This window comes from Spea bombifrons, chromosome 8 (genome assembly GCF_027358695.1).
Source record: "Spea bombifrons isolate aSpeBom1 chromosome 8, aSpeBom1.2.pri, whole genome shotgun sequence".
NCBI classification, from domain to species: Eukaryota; Metazoa; Chordata; class Amphibia; order Anura; family Pelobatidae; genus Spea; species Spea bombifrons.
Window position 1 is genome coordinate 44,908,966 of NC_071094.1, and position 23,087 is coordinate 44,932,052.

Genomic DNA, 23,087 nt, shown 5'->3' on the forward strand with positions numbered 1-23,087 from the left:
TCAGTGGTCCTTTTTGTCCACGGAGCTGTGGATGATTTCGGCAAATTTCCGCAGCTGTTCGCTGGCCGAGTGCGATTCCGCCTGCAGCCGCTGGTTGTTCTGCCGCAGGTTGGCCACCTCGGCTTGCAGAGCTTCCTTGTCCAGTTTCTCCTGTAGAGAAGAAGAACAGAAGATGAGGAAGTAGCGGGAATCCTGCCGGCGTGCAGTATATATACGGCGCCCGTCCTAAAAACACCGCTGCCTCACTGGGGGGGCGGGGTAAACTACTCTGAACCGAGCAGGAAAGTAATGATGTCACCCGGATGATGTAAGCCATCATCCTCCACATCCTGCACCTCCATATAACGAAATGTTTTAAAAATCCCCCCCATCGCGATTGTCCAGCCAATGAGGAGATGAGTTACTTTTAAACTCCAGTGATGTCATCTGCATAATTGCGGAATATGACATCATATTGTGTCGCTCTTTCGGCTGAGGTGTTTTTTTTTGGGGGGTGCTAAATATGTGGCACCCTAAATAGGACCTGAACTGCACGGTATGGGAACCACAAGCCCCCATAGGGGGGGGCAGCCGGTAATTCTCAAATTACAAGCTGGAGTATTTCAGAATAAGCGTCTCAACGGTCTCTAGAACAGCGAAGCGAGACGGCAGCCGCCGGGTACCTTCTGCAGGTCTGTGTGCAGCTGCTTCAGCATGACTTCTAACTGCAGGACCTTCCCGGTGAGATCCCCCGGCGCGTCGTCACTGCAAGCAAAGACGGGACGGGCGTTAGGAAGGTTCCAGGTGAGGGGGGGGCAGCTGGAAGAATAAAATGGGGGCACTTTGTGTTTTAGCAAAGAATGGTAAAAATGGTACGGCCCAGGTTTCCAGACAAACATCGAAACCTAGAAGCTGAAGGTGGTTAAGACCCGGCCGTTCCACCAGATTGCAGTACTCGGATGAGCAGCCTGCGCGGCCGTCCCCACGTGTTTCTGATCGATGAATGTACATGGTTGCGGTGCGACCCGTGTGAGGCGCACGTCCCGCGTACCTGGATGTTGGGGTGCTGCGCGCCGTGTGGTGTCTCTCCAGGCTGAGGTGCGCGGTGCTGCCGGTACTTTGCGCCGGGCGAAGCTCCGTACTCAGAGCGGCTTCGTTCAGGGAGAAGAGAGAGGCGGCTCGCTGCACTGAAAGAGACACGCGGGTTTTAATAGAGACTCCCCAGAAAGAGACTCGGCCGCTCGCAGCGCGTGAGCGCTCCCCATCGCTTTACCTTCGTAGGCCTTGGCCGCGCTGACCAAGCTGGACCATTCCAGCCCGGCCGCCGTGTCCGGCAGGGGCATCATCCCCGGATCGATGTGTCGGCCGCTCGAGTCGCGCGCCTCCGCGAGAGACAGTTCAGAGGACGAGATGTTGGCTGTAGATGAGAGAAGCCGAAACTGTAACAGCTGCGCGGGGGCCGGGAGTCTTACGCTACGGGGGGGAATGGGTTGTACCGAGGGGTTTACCGTTCTTTTCCGGCATGCCGGTGGGGAGCTGGCGGCGCGCGGGGAGCGTGCTGGATGGGTACGGAGTGCCGAACAGACCGTCGTTCCCCGAGGACGCCTCGAGTCCGGGGGAACAGGCGAAGCCGGCGTCGCGGCGGCCGCTGCAGAGACTCTCGTCGGACAGCGTCCTCTGGAGGGCCTTCTGGGGAGACTGAAAGACGGAGAAAAAGTTTCACCAAATCTGGAAACCACGGAAAGCAAAATGAAAAATCACCTTTCCTCTGAGTTTGCGTCACGTGATGTACATTTACGTCGTGTGATGTCAGTTTTTCGCACTCATCTTTGCTCCTGCGGAGGTTACCATGGAAACAGGCGAAAAAGAGGTTTCCATGGTAACTCCAGTAAGAGCATTTATCAACTTTTTGTCAGAGTACGGCGTCTGCCCAAGGACCACAAAGAAGACAGCGACCGATGCCGAGCAGCCTCACCATTTGTGATTTTGGTGGCACTCTGTGCCTGCGCGACGCGGCGGGGAGAAAGGAGGCCAGTAGTCTATGCAATGGCCGTGCACCTGGAGGGAGAGGCAGGGGCAGGTACGGGGTTCTTCCTCACCATGCAGTCCTGCTCCTGCTCGGGACCCAAGTTGTCCATTATAATCAATCTCTTCAAATCATCCTCGATGGTGGACTTGTAGTTCTTGCGAGGGGAGCGCAGGTCGCGCAGGGAGGCGCGGAGTCTCGGCTGGCCAAATACATTCTTGGTGTTTATGTCGACTTGTCTAAAAAAATAAAAATAGACGTGTGAGAACACGGGACAAACACGGGACGCACACGGGAAACACGGATGTTCTCCATCGCACAGATACAGGAGACGCTCATCGATATATATCCAGAAACATTATGGAATCTAAGGGCCGGCCCCTCCTAGGGCCACTGGGTAGTAATGACAGGGACATGTTTAAGGGCCGGCCCCTCCTAGGGCCACCGGGTACTGGTGACAGCGACATGTTTAAGGGCCAGCCCCTCCTAGGGCCACCGGGTATTAATGACAGGGAAATGTTTAAGGGCCCGCCCCTCCTAGGGCCACCGGGTGCTAATGACAGGGACATGTTTAAGGGCCGGCCCCTCGTAGGGCCACCGGGTGCTAATGACAGGGACATGTTTAAGGGTCCCCCACAGGTCATGCTTGTTATGGGGGCATCTTACTTGGTGGAGTCTGTGAAGGTCGTTGGTCGCTGCGGGGGGGTCTCCTCCGGCTTTTTCCACCCCGCCGGGATCTTGTTTCTTACGTTCTGCCTGGAGAAGAAAGATTTGGGGACGGAGCTGGAAAGCTGGAAGGAGCTGGACTGAGACATGTGGGGCCCCCGGGAACCGTCTGGGGTCTTGGATGAACCCGACCTAAGGGGAGAAGCCACATCGATAAACGGGACTGACCCCCTCCCACCCCGCTGTACAATACAGGGTCCGGCCCCGCCACTGTACAACATAGGGTCCAATCACCTGTACAATGTAGGGTTGGACCCCCACTGTACAATACAGGATCCGAACCCCCACTGTACAATACAGGGTCCGACCGCCCCCCCTCTGTACACGCTCCTGTTTCCCCCGTCAGCAGTTTCTTCGCACCTGGACTGGTTGAAAGCCTCGGCCGTGTTTCCCGGGGAGTACATTTTCGGCCGGTATCCCTTGACGGCGAGGACCGGCTCCTTCCGCTTGTCCCTGGAGCTGCCGTCGTGCATGCCGGGGTAGGTCGAACAGGCCACGGGTTTTTGGGGCTTCTCCCTCCGTGGTGTCGGACGGGCCGCCTTGGACTGGCTGAAGTGGGGAACGGAAGTGTCGATGCCGCTGTCGGCCGACGTGACCTTGGAGAGCTGCTCGGGGTCGACGTCCGGGGGGTCCGCCGGGTCGAACCAGCGCTCGTCGCTGTGATTACTGGAGGCCGTGCTGGACAGGGTGTTGCTGCTGGAATGGCTGGAGTAATGGGCTTCACCCTGCAACGGGGTCAGAAAGAGTCACGGACGGTCACACGAAGAACACGCGGAGCTCCAACGACAACACGCAAGCGACACTAACATACTGCGATAGTTCTATGCCTTTAAAAGGGGCTGTTCCGTTCGATTGCCCCCTCTAGCGCGTTAAGCAATTAAACCCCTAGAAGACCCGGCACCTTCAGAACATCCGCATAAAAACAGGACATGAGCTTAAAGCAAAAGCCTTTCAGATTCTACGGCAATAGCCTATCAGAGTCCGTTACAAATCCACCGGTGTAAACGGGACAGCAGCTTTAACAACCCGGCAAGAGAGCGGCGGGGGGGGGGTGTAGGACGTGTTACTCCAGCACTCTGAGGGTTAATGGCAGGAGGTTATGGTGCACCTCTACACAGGGGGTCTGATTGGCCGCCAAATACCCCGGTCACTCACCCTGGAGTTTCGGTGCGGGGAGCTCTTCCCCGTCAGCTCCTGCCGACTCGGCCGCTTGCTGCCGCCGGTGCCCGTCCGGGGCTGGGCCGGGATGTGCCACATCGGCTCTGAAAAAGACAAATTCTCCGTCAGGCAGCGAAGAGACGCCGAATAATCACAGACTGAAGATATTAATTAGGGAGGTTAACGTAGGCTGCGGGGGGCAGGGAGGCGATAACAGAACCTGATTGGCTGAGCTCAGTCTGGGCCGCCCCTGCTGCAGAACCTTCAACCCGAAAATACCCCAGAACACAAGAAGCTGGGGGCATCTACATTACACGGGTCAGCCGGCTCACTGATCTAACTATACATTATACAGGGGCCGGTCACTGATTTATCTATACATTATACAGGGGGCCGGTCACTGATTTATCTATACATTATACAGGGGCCGGTCACTGATTTATCTATACATTATACAGGGGGCCGGTCACTGATTTATCTATACATTATACAGGGGCCGGCTCGCTGATTTATCTATACATTATACAGGGGCCGGTCACTGATTTATCTATACATTATACAGGGGGCCGGTCACTGATTTATCTATACATTATACAGGGGGCCGGTCACTGATTTATCTATACATTATACAGGGGCCGGTCACTGATTTATCTATACATTATACAGGGGCCAGGTCATCCATTCCTGTAGGGGTCAGCCTTCTATAAGGTGCAGTGAAATTAGGGAGAGGAAATGTTCCGTGTTTAGTGAATACTCCTGTAAATGGATGTTCTTCTAGAGGGAAAAAAAGAAAGATTTCCCGTTTGGGCCGCTAGATGGCGCTGTTCTCACATATTGGAATTTAAAGGGACGGCAGGCGGCCGGCGGCGTGTTGTTTGGCGTCCCTTTAAATGTCTGCATTTTAATTTTTCTTTCTTTTCACCATACCCAGTTTTTACAACTCATATCACTGCGAGCCGGCAACGTACGGGCAGCGTTAGGACCGGCATCTAAACTGTTACAACAACAACAAATATTTCTGAGCGGATCCGCGCGGAGTTAAAGATTCTTAATAATATGCGCTGAAGGATTTGTGTTCAAACTACATACAAACTACATGTATTACTACAACCCCCCCCCACGCACACGCCAAACACACGGGTGCTTACACAAACTGATAAACCACACAAAGGTGGTCCCTGCACCTGCGCAACGCTACATTGTATACAGCAATATACCCAGCGCTGTATACAGTAATATAACCCCCAGCGCTGTATACAGTAATATAACCCCCCAGCGCTGTATACAGTAATATAACCCCCCAGCGCTGTATACAGTAATATAACCCCCAGCGCTATATACAGTAATATAACCCCCAGCGCTGTATACAGTAATATAACCCCCAGCGCTGTATACAGTAATATAACCCCCAGCGCTGTATACAGTAATATAACCCCCAGCGCTGTATACAGTAATATAACCCCCCAGCACTGTATACAGTAATATACCCCCAGGCTTGTATACAGTAACATAACCCCCAGCGCTGTATACAGTAATATAACCCCCAGCGCTGTATACAGTAATATAACCCCCAGCGCTGTATACAGTAATATAACCCCCAGCGCTGTATACAGTAATATAACCCCCCAGCACTGTATACAGTAATATACCCCCAGCGCTGTATACAGTAATATAACCACCAGCGCTGTATACAGTAATATAACCCCCAGCGCTGTATACAGTAATATAACCCCCCAGCACTGTATACAGTAATATAACCCCCCAGCGCTGTATACAGTAATATAACCCCCAGCACTGTATACAGTAATATAACCCCCAGCGCTGTATACAGTAATATAACCCCCAGCGCTGTATACAGTAATATAACCCCCAGCGCTGTATACAGTAATATAACCCCCCAGCACTGTATACAGTAATATACCCCCAGGCTTGTATACAGTAACATAACCCCCAGCGCTGTATACAGTAATATAACCCCCCAGCGCTGTATACAGTAATATAACCCCCAGCGCTGTATACAGTAATATAACCCCCCAGCACTGTATACAGTAATATAACCCCCAGCGCTGTATACAGTAATGTAACCCCAGCGCTGTATACAGTAATATAACCCCCAGCGCTGTATACAGTAATATAACCCCCCAGCGCTGTATACAGTAATATAACCCCCAGCGCTGTATACAGTAATATAACCCCCAGCGCTGTATACAGTAATATAACCCCCCAGCGCTGTATACAGTAATATAACCCCCAGCGCTGTATACAGTAATATAACCCCCCAGCGCTGTATACAGTAATATAACCCCCCAGCACTGTATACAGTAATATAACCCCCATAGACTTTTAGTGGTCAGAGAGTCCCAATCAGCAATTAAGACTGAGCCATTCTATTCCCCCCCCACTGGAAGTATGATAAGGAGTTGGGGTGTCTGTCTTGGAGATTGGGGCTCAGATAACAAAATGGTTAATATGCAGCTCCCTGAAAACATATATTGGGACAAAAACTACATCTGACCTATTTGGCAGTGCCTTTGAGGGGTTAACATGAGATGTGAACGTGTTGCAGCTATGAAGCATTACCCCACATGAGGGCATATTTACTGTAAATAATACACCAGTCCTTCAAACCGCAGAGGCCGTTCCACTTATCTACTACCCTCTCAGTAAAGTAAAACTCCCTTCCGTTCCATCTCAGTCTCTGATCCTCTAGCGTTGGATTCCGCTCTCTTTTCTCCTATAAAATAAATTCCCTCCCATCCTTTATTAAACCCCTTTATGCATCTAAATGTCTCTCGCCCCTCTCCTCTCTCACATCCCCTCCTTTCCCCATCTCCCTCTCCTCTCCTATCCCCTCTCCTCTCCTCTCCTCCGTTTCTCTCCTTTCCCCATCTCTCTCCTCTCCTCCGTTTCTCTCCTTTCCCCATCTCCCTCTCCTCTCCTCCGTTTCTCTCCTTTCCCCATCTCCCTCTCCTCTCCTATCCCCTCTCCTCTCCTCTCCTCCGTTTCTCTCCTTTCCCCATCTCTCTCCTCTCCTCCGTTTCTCTCCTTTCCCCATCTCCCTCTCCTCTCCTCCGTTTCTCTCCTTTCCCCATCTCCCTCTCCTCTCCTCCGTTTCTCTCCTCTCCTCCGTTTCTCTCCTTTCCCCCGTTTCTCTCCTTTCCCCATCTCCCTCTCCTCTCCTCCGTTTCTCTCCTTTCCCCATCTCCCTCTCCTCTCCTCCGTTTCTCTCCTCTCCTCCGTTTCTCTCCTTTCCCCCGTTTCTCTCCTTTCCCCATCTCTCCCTCTCCTCTCCTCCGTCTCTCTCCCTCTCTCTGTCTGTTAAATGGACCGCGTTGGATGATTTGTGGGAGGAAAGAAAAGCTTCAGCCTCGAGTCTTAAAAACAAAACATTGTATGAAAATAAAGCATTCTTTTGTTAAACGTCACATCCATTTTTTCTTGGGAATTATTTGGAGAATTATTTTTGGTGATCATCGCCCGGGGCTCTCGCTGGTAAATCCACAAAAAAAGAAAAAAAAACGTAACCCAACCAAGAAGGACGGATGGGAAACGCTCTCTGCCAGCGAACGGATTATCCTGTCTGTCAAACGCATGAAATATCAGAACATATACCGTATACATATATATAGCACAGAAACGGCAAACGCCGCAAATTAACCCCAAAAAACTAATACGGACGCCGATCACAGAGAAGAGACCAAAAACTCAGAACTCTCCCGCTGTAACGACTCAAACCTTAATCAGCCGTATGTCTATCCCGCGCATGTTTAATACCCTCCCTGTATTACCCTCTACTACCTCTGCTGGGAGGCTGTGCCACTTATCCACCACCCTCTCAGTAAAGATTGGGAAAATTATATTGCGGCCAAGCGAAATCCTTGGGATAAGATTTCACCTCACAGAAAACGCACACGGAGAGACAATCGAGAACCCGGAGACGTCTCCATCGCAGCCGACGCCAAAAACTGAGATGGTTCTGCTCCATGCCGGCCGGGCTCCTTTACTGCCTAGGGGAGCCCCAATGGCATTAAAAAAAAAAAAAAAAAAAAAAAAAAAACATCTGGTACAAGTCGAGAACATTTAACATCGGCTACAAAAAAATAAATAAAAAAAACGCCCGATCCGCCGCCGAGTTCTGAGCAGTAATGATGAGGTTAAACCAGGCGGACGGCGGCCCCGGGACTAAACCAAGAGTTTGAAGATAAATCGAAACTCTTCATCAGGACCAACTTGGCCCCCCCGCGGATCAACCCAAAATCCACAAGGGCATGGAGAGGTCGTCCCACCATAACCCATCTTTAAGGCCGACTCGGCCCCTCGTGAAGCAGAAGTTTACCGAGCTCAGCCCGTAAGACGTAGTGGAGACGGGGAGGTCAGTCGGGGTGGGTTGACGCCGCTCCACCGGTTTCTCACCTGGCTTCTGCCTGTCCAACGTCATTTCTTGGCTTCCTACGCCTCCCGAAAACTTCTCCCCGCTCGACATCCCGTCTTGGGCATAGTAGGCTTCCAGCGGCTGCGCAGACCTCTGCGGAGTCCCAAATCTGCTGGAATTCAACAGAAAAAGTCCGGTTACCCCACTGCAACCCAGCGAAGCCACCGCCATGCCTCTCTGCAATGCAACGTCTCCTGAATCCCGGCTCCGACCCGCAGCCTCCCATTCTCCACCGGCCCGCCCCTCCCGGACCTCCCACGGCCGACTTCCTAATTTCACCCAAAACGCTATAAATAGAAAAAAAACAGAGGCCGGGCAATTAACTTTATTTATTGGGCAACGCCTTCACGACAGAAAGAAACCCAAAACTTAATTATATCCTTTCGAGTAGGGAGTGGGAGGCGCATGTCCTTCCGCTTCCCCCCCCCGCGGGCGACACTCGGTCTACAAAAGAACCCTAAAAATCGGCGAAGTCTCCATCTGGCCACCAAAAAAGACGCCCGGTTGCCGCGCGCAGCCTACGGCCGAGGCGCCCGGCTTTATTCCTCACCTTTCCGGGGGGGCTTTGAAGCGGCTGTAGCCGGCCCCACCGGACGCAGGAGTGGAGAAGCTTCCGGAAGCGTGCCGGTACGGCTGGACCTTGTCCGCGGCGGTGGGCGACGTGGCTATGTAGGGCGTCTCGGGGTAGCTCACCGGCCTGTACGTACGTAAGAAAGCAGATGGGATGTTGGAAAAGCTGCACATACGAGTTATAGGTCTCCCGGTGGCCCGCGGGCATCTCCTCCCCGTTACACCTCGCTAGGCGTCCCGGCACAGGCCGTGCCAGTTTTTCCAGATTAGGTCACCATTAGAACTTCCTACCACGCGTGAAATGGGGTGGAAAAACTAAATCAGAGACCCAAAAAGCGGTCTATAGGGTACGGGCGCTCCCCTAAAGGAGCAAGGCAGCAGAGCCACCTCTATAGATATAATATTGGGGATGCGCTCACCTGCGGCCGATGTGGGGGGGCTGCGGGTCCCGGACCGGTACCGTCGGTGTCTGCTTGGGCAGCCGGTTCAGTGACTGGACGTGGTTCGCCGTCACCCATTTTTGGGAAGGAGTGGCGCCGTGGTGGGTGGCCGCGCCGCTCCACTGCCACGCGATGTTGCTGCGGAAAGGGGGTCTTGAAGCGGAGGCGGCGCTGTCGGGGTCCTTGCGGTCCATGGAGCTCAGCTCGTAGGATTCGGACCACCCCCTGTAGAAGGAAGACGTCATTGCTCTTATTAACCATTCGCGGGGAGGGGTACGTATATGTCTGTGCACGCCGGAGGGAGGGCCGCCGCATCCAAGAATGTTTTCCGTGACACATACGTATCAAATAGCAGCAGGAGCGAGATCACGTAACGCCCCGGAGCAAGCGTGTCCCCCGTCCCGAGATACGCGTTAAACGACCTAAAATACCCGCCCAGCCATTATCTGCGTATAACGCCCCCCCAAGAAGAGAGGACGTGAAACGGTTAACCGTCCCCCCAAATCTCGCACGTTGGAACAAGACTCTCCCCGCCGGGGCTGCTTGGGGTAATTGTCCCAACTTGCCCTGCACAGACTGTAACAGGCGTGTCGCGGGAGCCGGCTGCCTCGGTATCCGTGCGGCAGGCAGTGTGCTCAGCGCTGCGCGGGTTTATCCGCTCGCTTCCCCTTTCGAACCAGGAGCCGCTGTTTATGTGTAAGGAAAAGGGAGCATTCAGTGGGAATATTACAGTGGTTTCCATGGTGACTGCACCGTCATTACCACTTTGCACCAGGCTTGGTCATTACAGTCCAGTGCATCTCAATGCAGACCCCATTTCACTCAATATAACCCCTCGCTAGAGACGCCTCTTACCTCTATATGATCCTCCCTCACTGAGGACCCCCGTACCTACCCCCCTCTCACCGAGGACCCCCTCATATCTATAACACCCCCCACCCACTGGAGACCCCCTCCTACCATGTATACCCCCCCCCACTCACTGGAGACCCTTCCTACCCCCATAACACCCCAAGCTCACAGTCACGGAATAATCCCTGCCCCGTGACCCTCTAAAGGGTAAGAAGGCAGTAGATCGGAGCGCCCCCGACATATATAATGGAAATATAACATATATAAAAGGAAGAGAAGGAATCCTACCTCCGGGGGACGCCGTCTTCGTGGGGCGGGATGATCACCACCTTCACGGTGACGGACGTGCGCAGCAGGTCGATCATCTGGTCGTGGCTGAGCGTCACCACCGCCACCTTGCATATCTCCACCAGCCTACTGCCCTGCCTCAGGCCCGCCTGCCACGCAAAGCCGTAATCCTCCACCTCGGCCACGGTGCCGTCATACTTAACGTGGAAGCCCAGCTGGCCCAGCCCATTCCTGCGCAGGGTCATGTCCACCGTCTCGCATCCCGTGGTCATGATCTGAGGACAGATGATGGGACTTGAAAGGCCTTCAAAATCCATTGTGTACCCTGCCCCCCCCAACCCCAACAACTGCCCCACCGCCCTCCACCAGGCCAATCACGCTGGTTCCTGGATATCACTTACCCCAACCACAACCCCAACGCCGCCATATTTACACGGAACACCCACCAAACCGTTCACATCCACTGGAGAGTCCTGCCCCTTCCACATCATTCCACGGTCTTCCTGCCCCTCACAGGCTTTATACCCTTCATACCCCCCAAATCCCCCCCCCCAACCAGAAGCCCAGCCTCCGTCCCATGAGTGGGTATGGTTGGCATGAAAGACACGGACGATGATCGCTTCCAACAACACAGACGCACGCACACACGGTATGTACGTTACAGGCAATGGGAATGACCCCCGACCCCCGACCCCCAGGCATCGTAGAGAACGCATGAGATGTGAAACGCGTTTCCCTAACCCGGCCAGGCAGAGAGACAGAGAGAGACAGACAGACAGACAGCGCTAAGAATGCCCAGACGGACATGGGTTAAAGATGAAAGAGATGACACGGAAATGGAAAAAATACCATAGAAACGCAGAAATTGGTAGTTTAAGCAAGACGTTTAATAAGATTTCTGGTCACTTTACTTTCGCCAACACAATAAACATCATAACAGCAAACAAATTTTTTTTTTGTACAACAACAAGAAACAGGAGAGGAATATTCTGATGTTTTCGGTTTAATGGCGTTTTAATGATGTCATAATTGAGTAGCGTTTGGTACCAGAACTGTCACATGACCCCGTGTCTGCGTTTAACGGGACGGTAACACACTGAGCGCGTCTCATACGGAAGATCGCCATGGATACGGGGTTATTGCTAGGTTTTGTATTATTTCGGAGGCCGCCACTAACGTGTCCTCATATTCTAGGCATTTTAAGCCAATCAGAGGGCTCCGATGTGAAAAATGTGCGTTTTTTTCCCTGCCTCTCTCATGACTTTGCCTAAAATGTAGATTGTTGCAGAAATAAGAGACAGGACAGACACGTTTCAGAACTCTTTCATGCTCGGTTTGATTCTTATATATTGAGACAGACACGACACGTACACGGCCCGGATCGGAGCGCGGACAGAGACACACGGGAAGCAAAGTCAGAGGGTAAGAGATCTTAAGAACCTGAGAGTATATTTATTCCTCCCCGGGAGGAATCTGCAGCCAATCGGAAGCAGCCTTGTCGCATGCGGGGGGGATTACCGGGGAGGGGGTAGTTTTCACGTTGCCTTCCTTTCCACCGCGTCCAAGCCAGAGCCCCCCGTATCACGTCACTACTAACAGAGCTTCACCCCAACACCCCCAAGCCTGTCCAGTCCTTAATGTCGTCTCTCCAGCTTCTGGCCCTTACTAGGTCGCCCTTTCCCAAACTGCCCCTCACCGTTGTCCAATTACCCCCCCCATGCCCCCCCTGTAAGATCGTCCCCTGTAAGTTGGTCCCCTCGTTAGTGATGTCGGATACAGTGAGTGACCGGGTCCGGGAACGCTATATAACGGAAGATGAGAACGCACAGCCACAGGAAAGGAGAGGCAGGAGAGGAGCGGGACAGAGAAGTGCGAGAGAGCGACACGGAAAGGAGCATGGAGACCGGCGTCATCCCCGCTCAACGTGGCCGCCACACGGGACCGGGGGGCAGGAGGGTAACCGCGGCGGATGCCAGCCTTATCGGGGGGGGGGGGTCGATCGGGTCGCGCTTTGTCTGCATATACGTTGTAGCAGATTATTGCTTGAGGACATTCTACAGAACGCCGGCGTTCCCCACATTGCCTGTAACATACATGGTAGCGTCACGTGTTAAACACGGATCATTATGGGGCCGGGCGGCGATGACCCTGCGGGGTGCGAACTCGCCTTCTATCCCCGGCGTTTGGGAACAGAAGAGGAATAAACACACAGGAATCGGCCCGCGACGGACAAACATCTTCACAGCCAAACACAAGGAGCTTCGAATGCCGTTCAATCCCATTCCAATTAGCAACCCAATGGAGGGGGGACTGGTTTCCATGACAACTGCACAATAAGAACTCACCATTTATAAACAATGGCCTAATGTGTCGCCCCAAATGAAAGACTTAATCAAGAAATATTTCTCCTAAAATAAAGTGCTCAGAATGTGCCCTACAGCAGCGGGCGCCATCGGTACCGAGTGTTCCCTGAATGCCAGGGGGCCCTGGCCATAGGTCTGTACCGGGCCCCAGGATTTCCGGTGGGGGCGGGACTAGACGCAAACAAGGAGGAGCTAGCTAGCACCTATTACAGTGAAAAGGGGGAGGGGAAGTGGATGGGGAGAACCAAACACCTCTCCCCATCCACCCAAAGCGTTAAGAATTACCCCCCAAGGTCTTATAATCCGACTGATATTTTGTATCTTTGTAACTTTTTGTTAACCGGTGCAGGACTCGGCGGGAACGAGAAGATAGGAAATGTACCTCAAACTGCAGGCCTGTAAATATGTATTATGAGAGAAAAAAAGATGCCAAACAGTCGTAGAAGACCACCCTACTCACTGCTTCCAGTAAAAGGCATTTTGGGGTCCACTTTGCATGGCAATCGCAGCCTGCATTCTTTAGTTAATAAAGAAAATGTACGCTTCTGGCAAGTTTTTGTCCTCCCCATCCCTGTCTACTGAAAACAGGAAGTGTACTGAAGGAAGCTGGAAGTGTACTGAAGTACACTTCCTGCCGCCACTCCCACTGATTCTTAAGTGCACTTCCTGCTTTCCGCGGAGACAGGAAGACGAGGAGGAAAACGAGACGGAAGGAAAATGTTTCCAGCTCCAAGTAATGCACGTCTGCTGCCAATCCGCATGCAGTAAAATGCAACGGAGTCCAAAAGGCGCGATGGAAACGCTCATGCCCGATTTCCACCCCACTTAAAGCACCGTGTGTCTCGCTAACCCCTACTAAAATAACAAGAAAAACAGTGATTTAATGCTCTATTCATTTTTTGAACGACACTTTTTCTCTTATCTTTATAGTTATTTTAAGATTTTGCCATTTCTCCCTTTATTTTATCGGCGCGTGTTGGTCTCTGTGACCCTTAGCTTGTGTGTGGGGGTCCCGCTGCACTGGTTTTCCTTACATAAATCCCAGCTGATAATTCACGTATAGCTTTTGGCCACTTACTTTAAGCCTCTGTACAATTTCCCTGATGTCCTCCCCGCTTCCATCCAGAGTCCGTATTAGTATGTGGTCCCCTCGCCCATAGAAGATCTTGAGGGAGAGAGGTTCTGGGGTCCAGCCAATAACATCGGCACAGTAACAGTTGAAGACCACCTCCTTGGTGGCGGTCTCAATCAGGACCAAAAACTCGTTGGATATGCCCAGAGCGCACTCCGTCTCGGCTGCCTGGGCAAAGTCTTGAGCGGCCACTCGCCAGGATAAGGCGCCAGTGCTCTGAAGCTCTGCTCCTGATCGCGCTTTTGTCCTCTCCTTCTTCTTGGAGGTCAGGGAGATGAGGTTGAACTTGCCGGTGGTATCGATAGGCGTGTTGGTGACATAGTTCTCGGCCAGATCCTTGAGGTACTCCTGCCTCGTCCGGGTGGCCATGGTGTGGAACTTATCTGACTTGTGAGCCGCGTTCTCCGCGTTGATGACTTTGGCCAGAAGAAAGTCCCGGAAGACATCGGACTTCCTGAAGGTGACGCCATTGGGAATCGGGGGGCCAAAAGGCGGCACGTCTTTGGATCTGGTAACAGCCACGCTGTTCGAGGGGCAAAAGAAACAAAAGGAGGGTGTCAGTGGAGGGGTAGTTGCCCTCTAGGCTGCAAAGACTGTATGCCAAGGGGGGGGCAGCACATTCTTCTGCAGTTCAGCTCATTCATTTAATAACGTATCTGTGGTTAAATAAATCTATATACCACAGCTGGGGCTGGGGCTGGGGGGGCCCGGCTCTTGGCCCTCACACAGCAGTCTATGTCTATGCGGAGCTCTTTGAATTAAAAGCGGATAAGCCGCGTGCAGATGGGTCTCATCGGCGGGTATTAGAAGAGATTAGATACCAGCCACGAGAACGATTACTGGGATTCCCCATCTGTTACTGCAGCGCGATCATCAGGAGATTGCGAGCCTGCAAGTCTGACCTCTTTACTGGGGAAGGCAACGGACAACCTTCGATCCCCACCCCCAAAAAAAGGCTAAAAACTGTGAAATCCACTATTTAAAAAAAAAACAAACGGTTATGTCACGGGTCGTTGGGATCGGGCATCGCTCGCGGACCCACCTGTAGCAGACGTTCTCCGAGCACGGGTTGTGCGCTCTGACGATGATGAAGACGTGCTGGAAATGCGAGCGGATGTTTTGCGGAGTGAAGGGAAGGGCCCCGGGCTCCTGGAAGATGACGGTCACGATGTCGTTTCCTATGTGTCTTTTCCGAAGGAGCTGAGGAGAAAGAGAAAACGGGGTGAGAATATCTGCTGCGAGTATTAGAACGATGACTCCGACGTAAAGTAATAAGACCGAGTCGCTCTACATTTCTATGGGGCGGCGAGCGGCTGGGACTTCCGTGGGAAGGTGAAGGAATCGGCAGGACTAAAAGCAGAGAGGCCACGGGAGCCGCATGGGATACACCCAGGGGCGATAAAGAGACTTAACCCCATCCGGCGGCTCCCCGAAAGCCGTCCCGGGATTATTGGGCTCCGGGTCATACCTGCTGCCTGTTGTTTGGCGTGTAGGGCAGCAGCGTGGACACGTGGAACATGATCTCGTAATCCTGATAGCTGGTGTACAAGGAGTGCGTGCCGGTGGAGTCCGCTGCGGGAGACGGGAGAGACGTATTAAACACAGACAGCGCACGCGGAGCACAGAAATCCAGCTGCGGGTCAAACTCAGACGGCATCTTTTGGCTAACATAACGGCCAAACAATTAAAGAGAGAGCGGCAGGGCAAGCGCGATGTACGATTACAGGGAGCCCCCTGGGAGCTGCGCTTACTCTTGGTATCCAGCTGAGCGGAGTATTTGCTGAAGCCCCTCAGACAGACTTTCTCCCCCAGCAGGGACAGGAACTCCTCGAAGGCCGGGCCGGCGCTCTCGTTGTTGTACATCTCTTCCTCCGAGCTTTGGCCGGCCTTGCAGTACAGAATTCCCACCTTGTGCTTCCGGAAGAGCTGGAGAACAAGAACCCGGGAGGAACATCGTTATATAAACGCCCCGGGGCAACGGGCAGACTCTCCTTTCTCTCCTTTGCCCCGCTGATGGGTTTTATCCCCATCATGTTGGCTCCATATCTCTGAACCCCTCTCTATATATTTTGGCTCCCCCGCGCGTGCCGCTCGGTCTCTCACCCCCTGCTCGTCCAGTTTGAGGAGCTGCTCGGTCACTTTCGGGGAATTCATTGCCAGGCGCAGACAGCCGATGTTCAGTTCGGGGATCACGGCTTCCAGAACGTCCTTGAGGGGCAGACCCCGGACCGTGCCGTGCTTGGCCGCCGATGGCACCGCGTCCTCCTGGATCATCCCTCTGAGCGTCACCAGCTGGGGAAAACAGAATCAGAATACATATACAGCAATAGACTTTCATTTATCACGGTGTCTGGCTGGTGAATAAGACTGAGTCATTCTATTGTTCCCCACAGGCAGTATGATAAGGAGTCGGGGGGGGTTTAGTAGATCGGGGTCAGATAACAGAGCGAGAATCATACAAACGGCTGATATCCAGCTGCCTGAAAACTTATTTTGGGGCAAAAAAGAAAATATTCATGAAAAAAGTGTTGGGAATCTCCGTTAAGGCTGCGTATGTTTGGATTTATAAATAAATACATGCGTTTGTTACACTGCATTCTCTGGAAAGCAGGATCTGGGTTCTGTTTACACAGACACGCACACGCATAGTATACATGTTACACGCATTAAACCACACGCTATTGTTGTGGAAGTGAACTTGCAGGAGATCACGAGCCGGGTCACAGGACAAGCTGGAACACGCCAAGCCCGGGGAACTGACACGGGTTCCGGATCGTGCACAGACACGGCACTGCCTTCATACATGACCAGGGAAACAGAGGCTCTTTTGTCAGAGGCCTGAAAATTCTATCTATGAATAAATGGGACGGGGGGGGGCGGGGGGGTCGGAGCCGGCGATGACATCAGAAACCCCGGGCCGCTCCAGGAGAAACCCTGAAATAGTGGCAGATAAGTGGAACAGCCTCCCAGCAGAAGGGGTAGAGGGTAGCCATTTTCAGCCTCACCTCGCTGGTCCTAAAGATGATCCTGTACTGGTATTGGGGGCCATGTTCCTTGTTTTCTTCGACTTTCTCCCTCTTCAGACTCACAGCCACGGGACCCAACTTCTCGTCCACTCCGAAGTAGTTGCAGTGCTCTGGAAGGAGAGGGTCTCGTTATACTACTAGACAGCAAAACCCCCCAAAAACCCCCAGAGACCCCAAAACCCCCCCCAGAAACAGCTGAGCCAAGAACATCGGGCAACATTAGTGCGGAAGCAGAGGGGCGGAGCTAACAGAACCAAAATGGCTGCCTACATGTAGGTATTAATGTGTTAATCGTTTAAACGTCTCAATAAATCCTTGTAGCGAAATTTAAAAGTCTGATACTTTATAAAAAAAAAAAATCAAAAAAAGTTCAGTTAAACGCTGAAATCTGGGTCTTGGTTTGGCCCCCGGCAGCCTCTAGAAAGATATAAAGGAGAAGAATTTATTCATGAAGAAGAAAAATCCAATTATAAAACAGCACTGAGCAGCAGCGATAAACACCAGAGACAGAACCGCCGCGGCTTACAAACAGATCTGAGCCACCTCGCCCGTCAGACGTTTAACACCGCGCTAAAACCCGACCGCCGGGAGGCAAAAAGCGATCCCCGCAGACTGCCAGCGCAACGTTATCCGGGGGGGGGGGGGATTGCTGGGAACTTAAAGGGGACGCCTGTATACAATATAACCCCCCCCAGCGCTGTATACAGTAATATAACCCCCCCCAGCGCTGTATACAGTAATATAACCCCCAGTGCTGTATACAGTAATATAACCCCCCAGCGCTGTATACAGTAATATAACCCCCCAGCACTGTATACAGTAATATAACCCCCAGCGCTGTATACAGTAATATAACCCCCCAGCGCTGTATACAGTAATATAACCCCCAGCGCTGTATACAGTAATATAACCCCCAGCACTGTATACAGTAATATAACCCCCAGCGCTGTATACAGTAATATAACCCCCAGCACTGTATACAGTAATATAACCCCCCAGCACTGTATACAGTAATATAACCCCCCAGAACTGTATACAGTAATATAACCCCCAGCGCTGTATACAGTAATATAACCCCCCCAGCGCTGTATACAGTAATATAACCCCCAGCGCTGTATATAGTAATATAACCCCCAGCGCTGTATACAGTAATATAACCCCCCAGCGCTGTATACAGTAATATAACCCCCAGCGCTGTATACAGTAATATAACCCCCCAGCGCTGTATACAGTAATATAACCCCCCAGCGCTGTATACAGTAATATAACCCCCAGCGCTGTATACAGTAATATAACCCCCGGCGCTGTATACAGTAATATAACCCCAGCACTGTATACAGTAATATAACCCCCCAGCACTGTATACAGTAATATAACCCCCCGCGCTGTATACAGTAATATAACCCCCAGCGCTGTATACAGTAATATAACCCCCAGCGCTGTATACAGTAATATAACCCCCCAGCACTGTATACAGTAATATAACCCCCAGCGCTGTATACAGTAATATAACCCCCAGCGCTGTATACAGTAATATAACCCCCAGCGCTGTATACAATAATATAACCCCCAGCGCTGTATACAGTAATATAACCCCCAGCGCTGTATACAGTAATATAACCCCCCAGCGCTGTATACAGTAATATAACCCCCAGCGCTGTATACAGTAATATAACCCCCCAGCACTGTATACAGTAATATAACCCCCAGCACTGTATACAGTAATATAACCCCCAGCGCTGTATACAGTAATATAACCCCCAGCGCTGTATACAGTAATATAACCCCCCAGCACTGTATACAGTAATATAACCCCCAGCGCTGTATACAGTAATATAACCCCCAGCGCTGTATACAGTAATATAACCCCCAGCGCTGTATACAGTAATATAACCCCCAGCGCTGTATACAATAATATAACCCCCAGCGCTGTATACAGTAATATAACCCCCAGCGCTGTATACAGTAATATAACCCCCAGCGCTGTATACAGTAATATAACCCCCAGCACTGTATACAGTAATATAACCCCCCAGCGCTATATACAGTAATATAACCCCCCAGCGCTGTATACAGTAATATAACCCCCAGCGCTGTATACAGTAATATAACCCCCAGCACTGTATACAGTAATATAACCCCCAGCGCTGTATACAGTAATATAACCCCCAGCGCTGTATACAGTAATATAACCCCCAGCACTGTATACAGTAATATAACCCCCCAGCGCTGTATACAGTAATATAACCCCCAGCGCTGTATACAGTAATATAACCCCCAGCGCTGTATACAGTAATATAACCCCCAGCGCTGTATACAGTAATATAACCCCCCAGCGCTGTATACAGTAATATAACCCCCCAGCGCTGTATACAGTAATATAACCCCCAGCGATGTATACAGTAATATAACCCCCAGCGCTGTATACAGTAATATAACCCCCAGCGCTGTATACAGTAATATAACCCCCAGCGCTGTATACAGTAATATAACCCCCAGCACTGTATACAGTAATATAACCCCCCAGCATTGTATACAGTAATATAACCCCCCCCAGCGCTGTAAACAGTAATATAACCCCCAACCCTGTATACAGTAATATAACCCCCAGCACTGTATACAGTAATATAACCCCCCAGCACTGTATACAGTAATATAACCCCCCCCAGCGCCATTGCTGTCAGTCATGTGATATTTTAGGTGACTTCCTCCACTCAGACACCACCCTGAGATCAGTCATAGTGTCCAGCTGAGTGATTAAGACTGAGGCATTCTGTTTACCGCATGCAGTATGATGAGGAATTAGGGTGACAAGGAAGGAAAGCAAACAGAAGTCTGATTTTCCACATGCCTATTACAGGGTGGACCGGCGGCTCACTCTCCAGGCTACTAAAGCACGGTAGTATGAATACATTATAAAACGGTGCCGGGGGGGGGGGTCGGTTTAATAACCTTAATCGGCTGATAACGGGCGTATAATAATCTCTATTAGGTATCTCTCCCCGCAGAGACTCCGATCCGACGTGAAATCAGGATCAGTCCCTCAGGTCTGGTAACGGGAAGCTCGTTATAGAATAAAATGACACTTTAGTAATTAGGCCATAAAGTCACCTCGGCAGCGACCTCATTTCCATTAATCTGACGGTTTTAAAGAAGTCTCGTGGGGATACGTGCCGTGATCCTCGTATCTGTGACCGGCCATTTAACCCATGAAACGTGTCGCCTTACACAGGACTGTCTCTTTAACCCATTAAACACATCGCGGTCACTTTACACGGGACTGTCTCTTTAACCCATTAAACACGGCGCTGTCATTAGGTCACTTTACACGGGACTGTCTCTTTAACCCATTAAACTCATCATGGTCATCAAAATATCCTTAATATAATATTTGCTGAATTAAATATAATATGTACCGCCCCTTTAAATATGCTAATTATATATAAAGCAGGTGCCTTCTTACCCTTACTGTGAAAGTATTCCTGGTAATACTGCGCTCCGGAGTCCACGTGCTCGATGCTGTAGTGTTTTAGCCGCCCTTGGCTCTTCTGCATTTCCTTGGACACCTCTAGGACAGATATGCTGGCGTTGGTACAGTACATGGTGAGCGACGGCTCCAAGACGCCACCCTCGCCCGTGGTGGGGGAGCCGGCGGATGCCTTGGAGAAGCTGACGTTGCGCTCGCACATGCCCCCCGTTTCGTTTCTGAAGTGGGGGCAGCTGAGGAGAAGGTCGTTGCTGTTGTTGTCTCCCACATCGTGCTCCAGGTTCTCCTTGACGTTGAGGTCTTCGGTGCTGGCGAAGCTCGGATCCATATTTCCCAGACCGTAGGCTCTGGACACGGCCAGGGACACGGCGGAGGCGGCCGACGCGCCGGTGGTGGTGTTCCGCCGCTGGGCGACGTACGTCCGGTTGGCGGCCACCTCGTTGAGGTCGAAGAGCATGCTCTGCACGTCGTAATGCGCAAACGCCTTTGGGCAGAGCCAGGGCTTGAAGCCGTCGTCGTGCTCCGCCATAGACCTCCCGGGGTCGTTCTCGCTCTTGTTGCTCCTCAGTTTGCGGAAGATGGACGAGTCGTTGGACTCCCCTTTCGGGGTCCTTTTTCGCAGCTTCTCCTTGTCTTTCAGGGAGCCGTCGTCTTTCTGGCACTGGCCGTTGCGCAGGTCCGTCCTCGAGCTCCCCACCAGGTGGAGGTTGGAAGCCATGCTGGAGTCCTCGCGGAGGATCCCACTTCCCTCGGGGGACTTTGCGTCCTCGTCGGGCTTCTCGTTCCTGAAGTCCTTCAAGATGTCGTAGAAGCTCTGGTCCGAGATTCCTTGGACGTTGATAGACGAAGTGCTTCCGTATTCCCTAAACAGAGGGATTCCGTTGCCAAGCTTCACCCCTCGGTGCTCCAGAGCTTCATCCATGTCACACTCACTGAGTGTTATCTCACTGTTGCTTCTATTTCGAAGCGGAATAAATGTCCTCCCTGGCGACCTTGGCCAACCGTCCAGGAACTCCACATCTTTGGACCTCTTCCGGGACAACTTATGGAAACCTCTGAAGCCAGGCGAGCCCCCGTTACTCTGAAAGTGCGGCCCGTTTTGATAGCCCCGCTGACCGCGACCTTCCGTTTCCCGCGAAGGGTTGGACCCCAGAGTCTCTTTCATGGCCTCCTTCTTTGGCGGCCAGTCGGCAATCCTGGCACGCACCCCCATCTTCGGCATCGCCGGGGTGAAAGCGTTAGCCCTTGACATATCCCCAGGGGAAGGGGCCTGGATGCCGTTGCTGTTCTGTGACCAAAAGCCTTGTGGGTAATAATCCATTCCCCTGCCGACATCGCTCCCTCTGCCCGGCGTCCCCGAGGCCTCGGCGCCCTCATTGTAGTAGGATTTGTAACTGGTCATGCTCCCGTAGAGACATAAATCCCCGCATCAAGCAGAATCCTTTCACAGTTCTTTGCGGAAGCCGAGGATTCAACCATTGTTGGGTTTGGGGTTAATTTGCATAGACGTGCGCGGGGCGGGGTCCTCACGGCTCACGTGGCATCATCGGGACACCCCTGCGAGGAAAGAGACATGGCTGTCAGAACACGGTCAGACTTCACAGTCAGCACAACGGGGCGGCAAACGCCAGCCTAGGGATCCCCGCAACACGGACAGACAGTCACCCAACTACACGGAAAGAACATTCATCCCAGTCATTTAGTTAAATCCCCCCCATTTCCCATGATCCCTCAGTGCAGACGGCATCGGAATCCCATTGGTCGGCCCGAGCAGGAAGTTGGAAGCCGCTTCCTGTTCTCTCCCCGCGTTGTTTTAGCGGACGGCGCAGGAGTCTCTAGCGCTAGAGATTGTTTCCAGCCGCGCAGGTCCCTCCGTAACGCTATTATCACAGATATCTCAGGGCGACGGGCGATTTAACCCCGCGATGGGGCAGCAGGTTGGGAGACGGAACGCTACAAAATGCAGGTAGCTGAATTATAGAGTAGTAGATATGTGCAGTGGATTCCAGGCAGATGTGTTAAACGTAGTAATGGAAGCATTTAATGCTGATGAATGCCGAGTGGCATCACGTATTCTTTGCGGCAGGCAGTGTTTTAGACGCCCGCGCAGGCTTTGCATTTTGAGCCGTTTAATCAGCCGCAGTCACCGCAGTACGAACTGCTGGAGGCCGACGACACGGCGCCAGAAACAAAGTGCCGGGGGGGGGCGATGACACAGAAACGGGTCAAAAAGTAACGTATAGAACCGCTGGGAATGCCTTAACCCAACGCACTACATATATATATATATACACACACACACATACATACACACACATACACACATACATACATACACACACATACATACACACACATATACATACATACACACACACACCCAATGGCTGCCTGCGAGGGGAGAAAACACGGGTTATGTCACCAACACATATTACACCTCCTGCATGCGAGTGATTAGTGTCCGTGCGCATCGCGCATGCTCTAGCCCAAACCTAGCAGTGCGTGAGGTCACTAGAAGCCCGATAAAAGACCCCCCCCCGGACACCCAGCGTCTCTATAGATAAATAGAACTATATATATATATATATATAGGGTGCGGGATCCATCC

General features: G+C 52.0%; 1 protein-coding gene across 1 annotated transcript; it reads right to left on the reverse strand.

The window, feature by feature from the left end:
• SIPA1L3 (signal induced proliferation associated 1 like 3) lies at nt 1–21,995 on the reverse strand. Its single transcript, XM_053474137.1, has 20 exons — nt 20,456–21,995; nt 16,972–17,102; nt 16,070–16,258; nt 15,718–15,892; nt 15,435–15,538; nt 15,009–15,166; nt 13,913–14,489; nt 10,472–10,746; nt 9,311–9,556; nt 8,872–9,018; nt 8,303–8,430; nt 3,887–3,993; nt 3,092–3,456; nt 2,672–2,863; nt 2,079–2,244; nt 1,488–1,677; nt 1,253–1,396; nt 1,031–1,166; nt 663–744; nt 1–150 (listed from the first exon to the last, which is right to left on the reverse strand). Exons 1-20 carry the CDS (start codon nt 21,879–21,881, stop codon nt 1–3), a joined length of 5,088 nt encoding a protein of 1,695 aa, XP_053330112.1. The 5' UTR covers nt 21,882–21,995.
• Nucleotides 21,996–23,087: the final 1,092 nt, after the last annotated feature.